The sequence below is a fragment of the Gracilinanus agilis genome, chromosome X (genome assembly GCF_016433145.1).
Source record: "Gracilinanus agilis isolate LMUSP501 chromosome X, AgileGrace, whole genome shotgun sequence".
Lineage (NCBI taxonomy): Eukaryota > Metazoa > Chordata > Mammalia > Didelphimorphia > Didelphidae > Gracilinanus > Gracilinanus agilis.
The window spans coordinates 78,470,212-78,482,895 of record NC_058136.1 but is presented as its reverse complement, the minus strand read 5'-3'; the positions used below and the strand labels follow the sequence as shown (position 1 = coordinate 78,482,895).

Below are 12,684 nucleotides of genomic sequence, written 5' to 3'. Positions count from 1 at the left end.
TCCTCTCCTGCAGTTCTTCCTCTGAATGTGGGTAGCATTCTTTTCCATCAAGTCCCTCAATTGTCCTGGGTCATTGCACTGCTGCTAATACAAAAGTCCATTCCATTCTATTTTATCACAGTGTTATTGGTCTCTGTGTACAATGTTCTTCTGGCTCTACTTTTTCCGCTCTGCATTAATTCCTGGAGGTCTTTCCAGTTCACATGAAATTCCTCCAGTTTATTATTCCTTTGAGCACAACAGTATTCCATCACCATCATATACCACAATTTATTCAGCCATTCCCCAATTGAAGGACATACCCTCATTTTCCAGTTTTTTGCCACCACAAAAAGCACAGCTATAAATATTTTCGTACAAGTCTGTTTATCTATGATCTCTTTGGGGCCCTTGATATTCTTGATCTTTTGTTTTTCCAAATGAACTTTGTTTTTTTCTAATTCAGTAAAAAAAGTTTCCTGGTAGTTTGATAGGTATGGCACTAAATAGATTAATTTGAGTAGGATTGCAATTTTTATACATAATCTTTTTTAAAGATGATCTTTTAACCCTTACCTTCTTAAGATAAGTTCCAAGACAGAAAAGCAGTAAGAGCTAGGCAATGGGGGTTAAGCTCAGGGATACAAAGCTAGGAAAACTCTGAGGTTTGAACCCAGAACCTTCTTCTAGATCAGTAATGACCAACCTTTTGAGCTTGGATATGTCAAAATTTGCCAAAAACCAAGCTCAGGTGGTGTGTCACTTTTAGAAAAAAACACATAATTTTAATGTATAACTATATTTAATAAACCAAAATAGGTAAATTAATATAGGTAGAATTGTCATCTATAGTGCACAAAGTGTCTACACTACACTACAGCAAATGTTTCATCCTTGGCATGTGGCCCTGTACTTCTCTGTATGCAGCCACATGTCATAAAAAATGGCTACATGTGTCAATACTGACACATCATAGGTTTGTCATCACCAGTCCTCTTGAATAGATTCTTATTGAATAATTTTGAAAAACTTAAGCATATCAATACAAAGTTCTTTGACAATTCCCCAATCAGACCTCTTCCTAGAATTTTCATTGTCTTTCTTATCTAGAATTTATTCATCTCCATCTTCTAGATTTCCTGCCTTCAAATGCCAGTTAAAAATCTTTTTTCTTTGTATTTAAGTACCAAGTACAGCAGTTGGCACACATTAGGAACTTAAGTGTTTATTGACTGATCCCACCTAATTTTCTATGACTTCCAATATCACTCCTCTGAGATGTTAGCCCCAAACCCACCCGTTTAAGCTCTCTTTTGGATGCTGTATTTCTCCCATTATAATGTTGGTTCCTTGAAAACTCTATCTTAAAGAATAAACATAAAAAATTTGGATGGCAGAAAAAGGGGCTAGAAGTAGCCAAGACAAACTGTAACATTTCACATGATTATTAAAAAAAAAAATTGGTGCCCAGTCTCGCTAACAGTCCCATTTTGATGAGTAATTCTGAAAAGAGGTGATTCCCTTTTGGAAGGTAGGGGAAATAAAATCTAATGCCTTTCTTATGGAAATGGCAATAACAAAGTAATTATGGTTTATATGAAATCCTTGCCTCCTCTCCCAAATGATTACAGCAAATTTAAAATGATGATCAAAGGCAGTTTTTTCAACAATCTAAGGGAAGCATTGTTCTTCACCTTACTCATTTCCTATAAATATTATTTCTTATGATCTTAGAATGGAAAGACTGGCACAATGGGAGCTAATTCTAATCCTAATCCTAATTGTTTTTAAGCCTAACTGTCCTAGACATTCTCTTAGAGTAGGCTAATGTCTTTTGGACTTTACTTTTTTCCCTCACTTTCCACAAGCATTCACAGACTCAGTTCCTCAGGACCTCTAGATTGTGGGCTGGAAGTTATCTCTTCCAAGATACATATTTTTTATCAAATATTTGGAGAATGAATTTTGATTTGAAGGGGTAGAACAAACATTCTCCTAGTTTTGAAGTTGCTTGGATATCTCTATGTAGAGAGGATAGGAAACTTAACTATGTTAAATTCATGTAGGCAAAACTGGCTATGTTTTCATAAAATTTTTAATTGGCCAAAAGAAAAAATAGTTTATGAGAATCAGGCTCAATCTAATAAACATACAATAAGAATTTCAATTTCAGCTAGGCTTAATAGTCACAAGTAAATGCATAGGTACAGGGAAAACCATGTAAGAAAGAATACAGCAAACTAGAGTAGGTAAATTAGAAAGTGACAAGGATACAGGAGATAAGATTTCAACTGGAGGTAGGGACTAGGTGACCACAATTATATCAGGAACAAATGAAAACCTTAGGAAACAGGCAAAACAAGCTCAAACCTGAGCAACTCTACCTAAAGAAGCTAGTGATTATGTAACATTGCAAAACATTCCCTCACTCCAATCTTTCCCAAAAAGGGGTTCACTGGTTAGCCTAAATGTTCCTGACGCAATATAGCTGGAAACCCAGATTCTTATATCTTTCTTAGGTCACCTATTAGATATTCGGAACTTCTATACCCAGAAGGAAGCAATACAGCAGATTTCCAGTGACACTCAGGGTATAAATCAAGCCCTCACCATCTCAATTGAACCAATCTCAGGAGCCCAAAGATTATTCATGCCTTCTTAGGTTTTATTAGAAAATTAACAGGACACACAGGGAAATGGGAGGTAATAACTTCCCAACAAAAGTTGCAAACTAAAAGGTGCCTTGGAGGAGAGCCTCCCTTGTGTGTGAATGGTGGGAATAGGGGTGGGTGGGTATGTTAACAAAAGGCCAAATCTTGCCATTTTCAAATATTTGCTCCCCAGATTATGGTTGTCTCAAAAGACAACAGGGCATTTGGGGAGATGACAGCTGGAGATCACTCGGTCTCACTGAAGCGGGTCAGCATGGTCTTGTGGAGAGTTCCTTTGTATGACTCAGATGAGCTGACGTTGTAGGAGCTGCCCCGAGAGCCTAGGCCAGAGCCCCGAACCCTTGTATGGGCCTGAGGAGACAGAAAAAAGATAGTGAGGGGTGTGCCCAGAGTTGTAGTTGATCATTCATTAGTAATAACACAAAAGAGGCAGAGAAGAAAAAAGAAAAGGTAAAGGTCTCACCTCAATGGGGGTGATAATGCCTTGTTTTTTACGGCCTAGCCCACTGCCTTCCTTCCATCCCATGGCTTGCAGCATGCGACTACCAATGTTGTTGCTGCTCAGCCCATGCTGAGTTGATTGTTCAAGACCTCTACAATATGGATGGAGAAAGAGAAAAGGGGAAAAAAAAAAAAGATAAGTGCCTGAATCTTGCACCCACTTTATTCAGCCTTAGTCCTAATTGTAGAACTTACACAGTGGTGGAAGCCATGGTACCAAATTTCCTTTTTTTGGGTTCTGGAGGCTCAGGAATGCCATATTTCTCTCGGCGTTCTGCTGCCCGGTCTCGATATTTCATCTGGTAATAGGAGAGGAAGAGGAAAAGTTGCCAGTGGACATAAGAACAAAGAGTGAATAAAGATGGAAAAGACAATATGAGGAAAAAGGGGAAGAATCTGACCTCCATGTCATTTTTCTCCAATGCCTCTAGTTCATTCTCAGATAGGTGGGCACGTCGATGAATCTCTAGGTTTTGCTAGGCGAAAAGAAATACAAGGGCATTGATAAAAGCCTTCCCTTGGATATAGCTATTCCCATTCTTCTTAGATTTATCTTTCATACCTTATGTAGTCCAGAAAGTTGCTGGTGGCGTATTAGAGCCTCCTTGCTAGGGAACTGGCGTCGGCAAAGAAGGCAAGCCAATTTCTGCCAGTCTGTAAGTCTTTCCTCCCTTTCAGTATTCCTCTCAAGTTCCTCCTCACTATCACTTTCCCCACTGTATGCAGCCACTAGTCCTCGTGGTGGAGTCTGTGAAGAATAAAAGTAATATCCACAGATCACCACAAAGTGAGAAAGGGAGAAATTAAACTAAGTATTTAGCCATAAAATCCCAGAAACTCACGAGGCGCTCATCACTAGTGAGTTTAGGGAGTTCCATAGTGACATGCTGCCTCTCAGTCAGTGCTCCCTAAAACAAGAGAGATCTAGCTTATTGTTGGTCCACAGAGAGAAAGAGAATCATCAGAATAACAAAATAATGAAACACAGTGGGTTTTAAAGGTCAAAGGTAAAAAGAAAGAGAAAAAAAGCAACCTTTTTTTCAAGGATGGCATAACCAGCATCAGCTGTAGCTGACTCGCGACGCTCATCCTCCTTTAGGGCACTAATGGGCTGGAAGCTATTTTTGAAGTTTTCCTTCTGCTTGTTGAGACTTCGGGCCCAACGTTCCATGTCCTTTGCAATCTGAAAGAGTTCAAGAGGAAAGAATTGACAGATTGCACGTCCTAGGCTAGAATACCTATTTGTTCAATTTATTTGTCAGTCTGTTAGTCAATAAGTATTTATTTAAGTGCTTGCTCTGTGTCAAGCACTCTGGTAAGGACTTAAGAATTAATCTATTCATTCATTGATTCATCTGCCTATCTATCTACTCATTCAAGAAGCATATTAGGGATCAGGCCCAGTGCTAGATTCTGGAGAAAAAGTTTCATTCTATTGGAAACATTAAAATTAGTAAAGATAGGCTTTAAAGTTTCTAGAAAAGCTTATGTGAGTTAAGAGTAACTAGAAAGCAGTTCATCCTGGTCTAATATATCATGCTGCATGCACCTCACAGATATTACTAATTTATTAACTGTTCATCCAATCATATCTATTAATTTATTCATTAATTCCCCAATGTCATGGCTCATTCATGTGTTAATTTTTTCTTTAATAATTTATGCAATGAGTTTTCCATTCATATATTCTTTTTTTTTTTTAAACCCTTAACTTCTGTGTATTGGCTCCTTGGTGGAAGAGTGGTAAGGGTGGGCAATGGGGGTCAAGTGACTTGCCCAGGGTCACACAGCTGGGAAGTGTCTGAGGCTGGATTTGAACCTAGGACCTCCCATCTCTAGGTCTGACTCTCAATCCACTGAGAGCTACCCAGCTGCCCCCTCCATTCATACATTCTTGACATGTTAATGAAGGGAATTCACCTGTTGTGCTGTCTTGGTCTTGTGCTTCTCCTTCTTTTCTTTTCCCTCCTTCAAGTTGATCCCTGTTTCCTTGTGTCCATCAGTTACCTGCTCTAGGGCAGGTACATAAGTGCGCCGTTCTCCATCCCAATATAGGTATTGCTGACTATGGGCATTATAATAATACTAAATATACAGAAAGAAAGCAGAAGAATGTACATTCAGACTGAATTCCCAAAACAATGTAACAAGATTTAGAACCAGGACCAAGTTAAATCCTCACCTGAGAGTTGGGGTCATAATAAAGCCCAGTCTGAGGATCATAATAGTAGCCTGAAGTTTCATCATATTGGTAAGTGGAAACATCAGGTATAGCTATGAAAAAAGGAGGCAAGAAACAGTTCACAATCTTTTCTCAAGTAGACCTTGGGACTAAATAAGGAGGTAAGGAAAAATGATGTACCCTATGTAGTAAGCTTTTTAATAAAGATTGTTTAAATTAACTAAATGGTGGTATCACAGAGACTATATCCCAAAACTCCCACAAGAACTCACGGTACTGGCCATAGGAATCCTGAACAGAGGAGCCGGTGGCAGCTGATGATGCAGAGCTAAGCTGAGCTGAACCAAGAAGCTCTGCCTTCAAAATAGCAGGGGACACAATTGTGTATGTCTGGGCCTAGAATTAGATAGGGGAAGACAAAACAGGATAGTTCTATATCCTTTCAAATTAAATGCCTTTATTCTCTTCCCTTGACACCATCTTACCTGGCTAATGGTCACTGCCCCCTGGGCACAGCCCACTTCAGTACCCGACTGCTGATAGACATTGGGCTGGATATGGTGAAAGGTCTGGATGAGTGGCATATCTATACCAGATATGCCAGGTTCCAGGGAAGTCTCAGAGCCTGAAAAAAAGGTCACATAGGTTAGTAAGATTGGATTTCTTCTCCTACCCAAAAACCTAGTCCCACAAGAACTGCTCACCTATTCCAGTCAGTTCACCTTTGCTACTTGCTACACCCAGAGTCTTGGTTTTAACATAGCTACTATGGCTATAAGGAGTAGCTTCACTTCTTGGGCCACAATAGCTCTCATCATGCTGATAGTAGCTGTAGTCTGCCACTGCCTCCTCTGGAGCCATCCAGTTTCCCTCCCCACCCTGGGTTGTCTGTGGAATTGGGGAAAGAAAATAATCAGCACAGGTGTATGACTATGTCTTTCTCTTTACAGAAAGGAAGCCTCTTTTCAGGTACAAATAGGAAAATAGGTTTTGCATGATTTCATATATATAACTTATCTTTCATCTTAGTAGATGAGAGAATTTGGAACTCAAGATTTTTTTAAATGTCAAAAATATTTTTTAATAAAAAAGAGAAAGTCAGAATGAAGATCAATAAGAAAATGCCAAAATTATTTCTGTTTGAACAAGTACTTCTGATTTCAGGTCCTATTCTCTACATCATGCTATTTCTGTGGCCTTCAATAAGGTATCAATAATTAGAATTTCTAAATGGTTCTCACAAAAGTCTAAAAAAAAGATAGAAATTCTATTCAAAAGATATATAGAAGTCCTAAAATCTCTTATTCTAAGACATGTAACTTTTGCTGTTTTGTAATCATGTCTGATTCTTCGTGACCTCTTTTGGGTTTTTTTGGGGCAGATATTGGAATGATCTGCCAGTTCTTTGTCTCATTTTACAGATTAAGATGCTGAGGCAAACAGGATGAAGTGATTTGTTCAGGATTATATATCTAGTGTCTGAAACTGGTGTTCCTGACTGTATGTCTGGAGTACTCTACTATCAGATATCAGATAGTATACTATGGCGTACTATCTGTGACCTAGATGCTCCAAAAACACATAATCCACTGATGTAGCTAAAAAATACTTTTTTAGGAACTAGGTAATACTGTGAACTAGGCCTAAAGTCCAAGAGACCTGAATTCAAACCCATTTATTAGCTGTGTCACCTTGGAAAGAAGGAAGAGAAGGGGGGAAAAAGGAGAAAGGAAAAGACTAGGTTCTTTAAAACAACCAAGGAAAGAAGGGAATTCCTTGTGGACTGCCAGAAATCACAAAATCAAAAGAAGATGAAGTTGAAGAAAGAATCTACATAAATGCTCACAAATTTATAGTGTTTCAAGGCTTATGAAGAACACAGAAAGCCTATTAGAAGAAAAACTAAGAAAAGAAATGATTTGCCCACACTACACAGTAAGTGTCAGAAAAAGAATTTTAGGGGGTAGCTGAGTAGCTCAGTGGATTGAGAGCCAAGCCTAGAGAAAACCAGGTCCTAGGTTCAAATCTGGCCTCAGACACTTCCCAGCTGTGTGACACTGGGCAAGTCCCTTGACCCCCATTGCCTAGCCCTTACCACTCTTCTGCCTTGGAGTCAATACACAGTATTGTACTGTATATATTGTATATATTGACAATATACACAGTATTGACTCCAAGACAGAAGGTAAGGGTTTAAAAAAAAAAAGAAAAGAAAAAGAATTTTAACCTAGACCAACAGTTCCAAAATCTGTCCTATACATAGGGAAAGATATTCCCAGGGATCAAGGGATCTACCTGGGAATGGAAAGGGGATGAAATTCTACTGGGGGGAAGGCAGAGAAGGTTCAGGGATAGTACCTGTGAGATGGCCCACTGGGCAGCAGCAATTGCTGTACTGGCCACAGAAGCAGCACTGATACGATTCCCATCATTGGAGGATATATCCCTGTAAAGAGATGAAAGGGGAAATGTATAACAAAGGCTATGAGAGAAATGATAGGTAAAAAAAAAAAAAAAAAAAATGATGGCTCTTGCCTCTTGGAACCCTTGGCAAATTCCACATTGATTGTCTTGCCATCAATAGTAAGTGGGGGGTGCAGAGCCTGGAGAATTTGAAGCAGCTGAGCAGCCTCCTTCAGAGAAGAGAAGTATGAAAAGAAGGGTGAGGTCTGAACCAGAGCCTTTTGCTACACAAGAAAGAAGGGGACAAAAAAAGGGAGAACTGGGGAGGGCCCACCACCCGGGGAGGCCAAGGCCTATGGTCATCAGGCCTGGCCCCCCCCCCCTGTGCCACTCTCACCACGATGGTAGATAGCTGGATGAAGGCAAAGCCACGGTTCAGCTGTGTCTGTTTATCTTTGATGACTCTGACATTGGAAGATGACAGTACAGCATAGGGAGCCAAAGCCCCCAGGATTGAGTCCATGGTGCTATGAGGATTCAGGTTGCGTAGGATTATGGCTATGGAAAGTAAAGAAATAGTTTCATCAAAAAGGCAAGAAAAGGGGGTAGCGGTGTATCTCAGTGGATTGAGAGCCAGGACTAGAGATGGGAGGTCGTAGGTTCAAATCTGACCTCAGACACTTCCCAGCTGTGTGACCCTGGGCAAGTCACTTGACCCCCCGCCCAAGACAGAAGGTAAGGGTTTATAAGAGGGGAAAAAAAAAAAAAGGCAAGAAAGGTTCCAGCTCTGGATAAATTTGTCTCCCCAAATATATCCTATATATGGAAGTTCCTCCCCAAGTGCTTCACTCACTGTCATTAGCATTCTCAGAGTTGGGCTCAGAGCTCTGGGACAAAACATGGGACGCAAGTACACCCTGGGTCTGGTACGATTGTGGTAGAGGCAGCAGGCCTTGGCTCGGTTCTCGGATACCCAAAGGCATTGCTTGCTGGTCCAGCTGCATTCCTATTGGTAGCTTCTGTTCAGCTTCTGAAAGAGGAAAATATTTTTTTGAAAAAAGGAATTATTATTAGAAGCATATAATACACAAGCTGCCATGGTTGTTCTATTTCCCATCCTCTAATCCCTCTAAAGAAATCACTCTTTGTCCTGAAGTTCATTTAACTTCTCACCTAATTTGGGCACACCACATTTGAAACACTTTTCACGACGTTTGAAGTTTTGAACTCCACACTGCAAGGAAAGAATAAACCAACCAAAGAGTGAGAAAGAAAAAGAATGAACAGGATGACGAAAATTCACCAAAGAATAATAATTCCTTCATGCCTCATTTACAAAATCAAGGGGACACTAAATAAGAATTTGTTTTAACTGACCTCATGTTTATCATAAGGATTTTGTTATTTTTTTGCGAGGGAAGAGAAATAAATATCTCATCATTAAAAAACAAATTTAACTTAAATAAAATTTAAGGGGTTGATAAGTTCTAAAGTTTATCACCAGTTCTGACATTTTATTCATCCTTTTAATCTCTCCATCTTCTAGTAATTAATTTTTTTGTCATAGGTGCTTCTGTCTTATTTTCTACCAAGGCCTTACAAAATCCTACCCTGGTCAAAGCTCCCTCTTTTTTACTGCTTCCCTCCCTACTGTCCTGCAAGCAGAAGCTTCATGATCTCTTGCTGTAGAGGATATTCTTTTTGTGTATTGGTTAGATTAGATTACATAAAGTGAAAAATGTTATGCTTAAATCTGGATTCAGACTTTTTATAGTAGTGGTTAGCATTTTTCACCATGAGTCCTTTAGAAGTATTTTGAATCAAATTGCTAAGAACAGTCATATGCAGTTGATCACTGTACAATATTGATATTGCTGTGTATAATGTTCTCTTCATTCTGCTCACTTCACTATGCAACAATTCATATAATTTGGAAAACTAAGTTTCAAATGGGGTAGTAACCTCAAGGTCACAATACTATTAAGTGTGGGAACTAACTAAGCCTTCCATTCTGTCTTTGACCTGGAAAAATTTAACTTTCTAAATTTCCAACTTCAGCACTCATTTCACTATACTATGCTAGCCAGTCCTTACAAAGAGCTTATAAAGACATTCTAACATCTTTAAAAGACTATCATACCTAGAATAATTTCATTCTCATAATCTCTTTGGAAATTTTATTTTCAAGGCTCTTGGTCACTTCCAAATCTTAGTAATAATGATAACAATCACTAACATTAATATGGCACTTTATTACTTTATAATATATATAGCAAGTATATAGTGGTGCAGTATATAGATAGAGCACTAGATCTGTAGCTTCCTAAAATTAGGAAGCCTCAAATTTAGATTAGGTGTTGGAATCTTAATAGCTGTGTAACCCTGGGTAATGCCTCAGTTTATACATCTATAAAACGTGCTAGAGAGGTAAACAGCAAACTATTCCACTACCTTTGCCCAAGAAAACCCCAAATGGAGAGATAAAGAGTCAGTCATGAATTAAACAACTCAACACATAATAATTTATTTAATCCTTAAAACAACCCTATGAAACACATTTATAGATTATATTTTATAGAAACTGAAATTAAGTGACTTTCCCAGGGCAGTGACTATCTGAAACAAAATCTGAACTCAAGTTTTTCTGACACAAAGCATATTATGCCATCTCAATGCCAGTTAAGTCCTTGACCTCCTAAAAATTAATTTTTAAATTCACTTTGTATATACATTTGATGAACTACACTAGAATGCAAGCTGAGGGATGAGATTATTTTTAAAAAAGGAAGGCAAGGGGCAGCTGGGTAGCTCAGTGGAGTGAGAGTCAGGCCTAGAGACAGGAGGTCCTAGGTTCAAACCTGGCCTCAGCCACTTCCCAGCTGTGTGACCCTGGGCAAGTCACTTGACCCCCATTGCCCACCCTTACCAATCTTCCACCTATGAGACAATACACCGAAGTACAAGGGTTAAAAAAAAAAAAAAAAAACCTGCCCAGCAAAACTGAGTATAATCCTTTATAGAAAAAAAGTTATTTAATGAAATAGATCAATATTCCTGATGAGAAAATCAGAGCTAAAAAGAAAAAAAAAAAAAAAAGGAAGGCAAGATAAAAGGGAACATTATAATTCAAATCATAGAGAACAAAGATTGTTCTCTTTGGTCACAATTCAAAACTAGGAACATGTAAAAGAGATACACATTTATGCTTGATTTAAGCATAAACTTCTAATATTTAAAGCTACCTTAAAATGCTTCCTCAGGTGATAAATGGATCCCCTAAACAGGTACCCCTTAATAGAACTATTTAGAGAAAGCATGGATGACCATTTATTGAGATTCTTGTTAAAATAAATTCTTTTTCAAATGAAGATACTCTGTGAGGCCCAATGACACAGAATAGCATATGGTCAGGCCCCATCTCAGTTTTTCCTCCACTACTCCTCACCTTCTTGCAAAGCCAATCCTCATTAATTTTAGGCTTGGGATCACTGTAGTGCATGGAAACCTTCTGACCCAGAATGTTGAGGGAATGCTGTGGGATGAAGTTAGTCACAGTAAATCCTGGGCTTAGAGGAACAAACTGTCACACCTCCTCAGTAAAAAGTGTGATTCAAAAAAAAGACTAAAAGGGACAAAAAGACAAGACCAGAAAAGGAAACTAGTAGAGGGACTATATTCTAGGAACTTAGTGCTTCTTTTCCAGAAAGGTATGTGGATAAGCTTGACCTTTATTATAAGCATCAGCATGTACATTTAACCAATACCAGTAAGGTAAGGTGTTAGTACTCTTGAGCACCCAGACAAAAAAAAAAAGGTATCCTCTGCTAAAGGGGTTACACAACTAAGATTAAGAAGAAATTAAGAGGAGAAAAAGTTAAAAAGAGAAAGTGAAAAATAAAGAACTGAACTTCCTTCTTGCTGTGAAGATTTAGGCCCACCATAATAATAATAAAGCCCCTCCAGTTGGACATGTGAAACTCAAACAGGGCCACTGGAAACAGATTCACCACACAAACTTTTTGTTTCTATTCTATCTGATAACTTTAATGTCTCTCCTAGACTGTCTTGGGGAGTTTAATTGATGCTAACTCAGGAGGCTGAAGAACATTTGAGTCCTCCACAGTTCTTAGAAAGAATCTGGGCCCAGCTCTAAGTTAGTTTGATCAATAATGCAGGAACTGTAGTTCTACACATGTTGAATTGGATAGAGTCTTGCTTAGAAGGACTTAAGGAGATTGGACAGGAATGGCAATGTTCTTCCTAAGCCCTCCTTCTGACTATTTCTCAATACCAATCCAACCTTCACAAGAGAAAGTAGTTCAAAGAGGAAAGACATTATCCCTAAAAGTTGGTTTCTGGGGAGCCAGTAAAAGCTGGAAAATCTCATAGGGCTCGAGAGAGGAAGCAGAAATGGGGAAAGAAAAGAGGGTGGTGATAGACCAAATTTTTGGATACTACAGAGCCAATAGCTGAATCTAACCTGATTTAATCGACATAGGAACTTAAGAATATACTGGGGGGATAGGAATAGGGGGGGAGTTCAATGCAGTAAAGCAACCTGATTAGCTTCCATCCAACGTGCAGCATCCTGCAAATGATTAAATTCAACAAAAGCGAAGCCCCGGCTCTGACCTAGAGATAGCATGCAGATACAAAGTTGATTAGTCAACATTTTGGGCCACATTGAGATCCTCAATATATAGTGAGTAGAAAAAAGGAAGGTATCAAGAGAGATGAAGAAAGGAGAAAAAGTGAAAAAGAAACCTAATACACTATAATACAAAATGAAAGCCCATTTATTTCAGGAAGTTCTCACAATCATTTATTTTCTATATTTTACATCTTCAAATGGCTCAAATTGCCGTGTCTCTCTCTCTCTCTCTCTCTCTCTCTCTCTCTCTCTCTCTCTCTCTCTCTCTCTCTCTCTCTCTCTCTCTCACACACACA

The 12,684-nt window shown here is 38.8% G+C and overlaps 1 protein-coding gene across 1 annotated transcript; it reads right to left on the bottom strand.

Annotated features, from left to right (window-relative positions):
- Positions 1-2,876: 2,876 nt before the first annotated feature.
- LOC123253799 (RNA-binding protein 10-like) lies at positions 2,877-12,409 on the bottom strand. Its single transcript, XM_044682936.1, has 19 exons — positions 12,296-12,409; positions 11,183-11,269; positions 8,911-8,971; positions 8,591-8,767; positions 8,135-8,295; positions 7,870-7,967; positions 7,693-7,780; positions 6,039-6,222; positions 5,820-5,959; positions 5,607-5,730; positions 5,335-5,426; positions 5,073-5,237; positions 4,186-4,335; positions 3,995-4,060; positions 3,715-3,900; positions 3,554-3,628; positions 3,348-3,451; positions 3,115-3,244; positions 2,877-3,002 (listed from the first exon to the last, which is right to left on the bottom strand). Exons 1-19 carry the CDS (start codon positions 12,407-12,409, stop codon positions 2,877-2,879), a joined length of 2,328 nt encoding a protein of 775 aa, XP_044538871.1.
- Between the last annotated feature and the right edge of the window lie 275 nt (positions 12,410-12,684).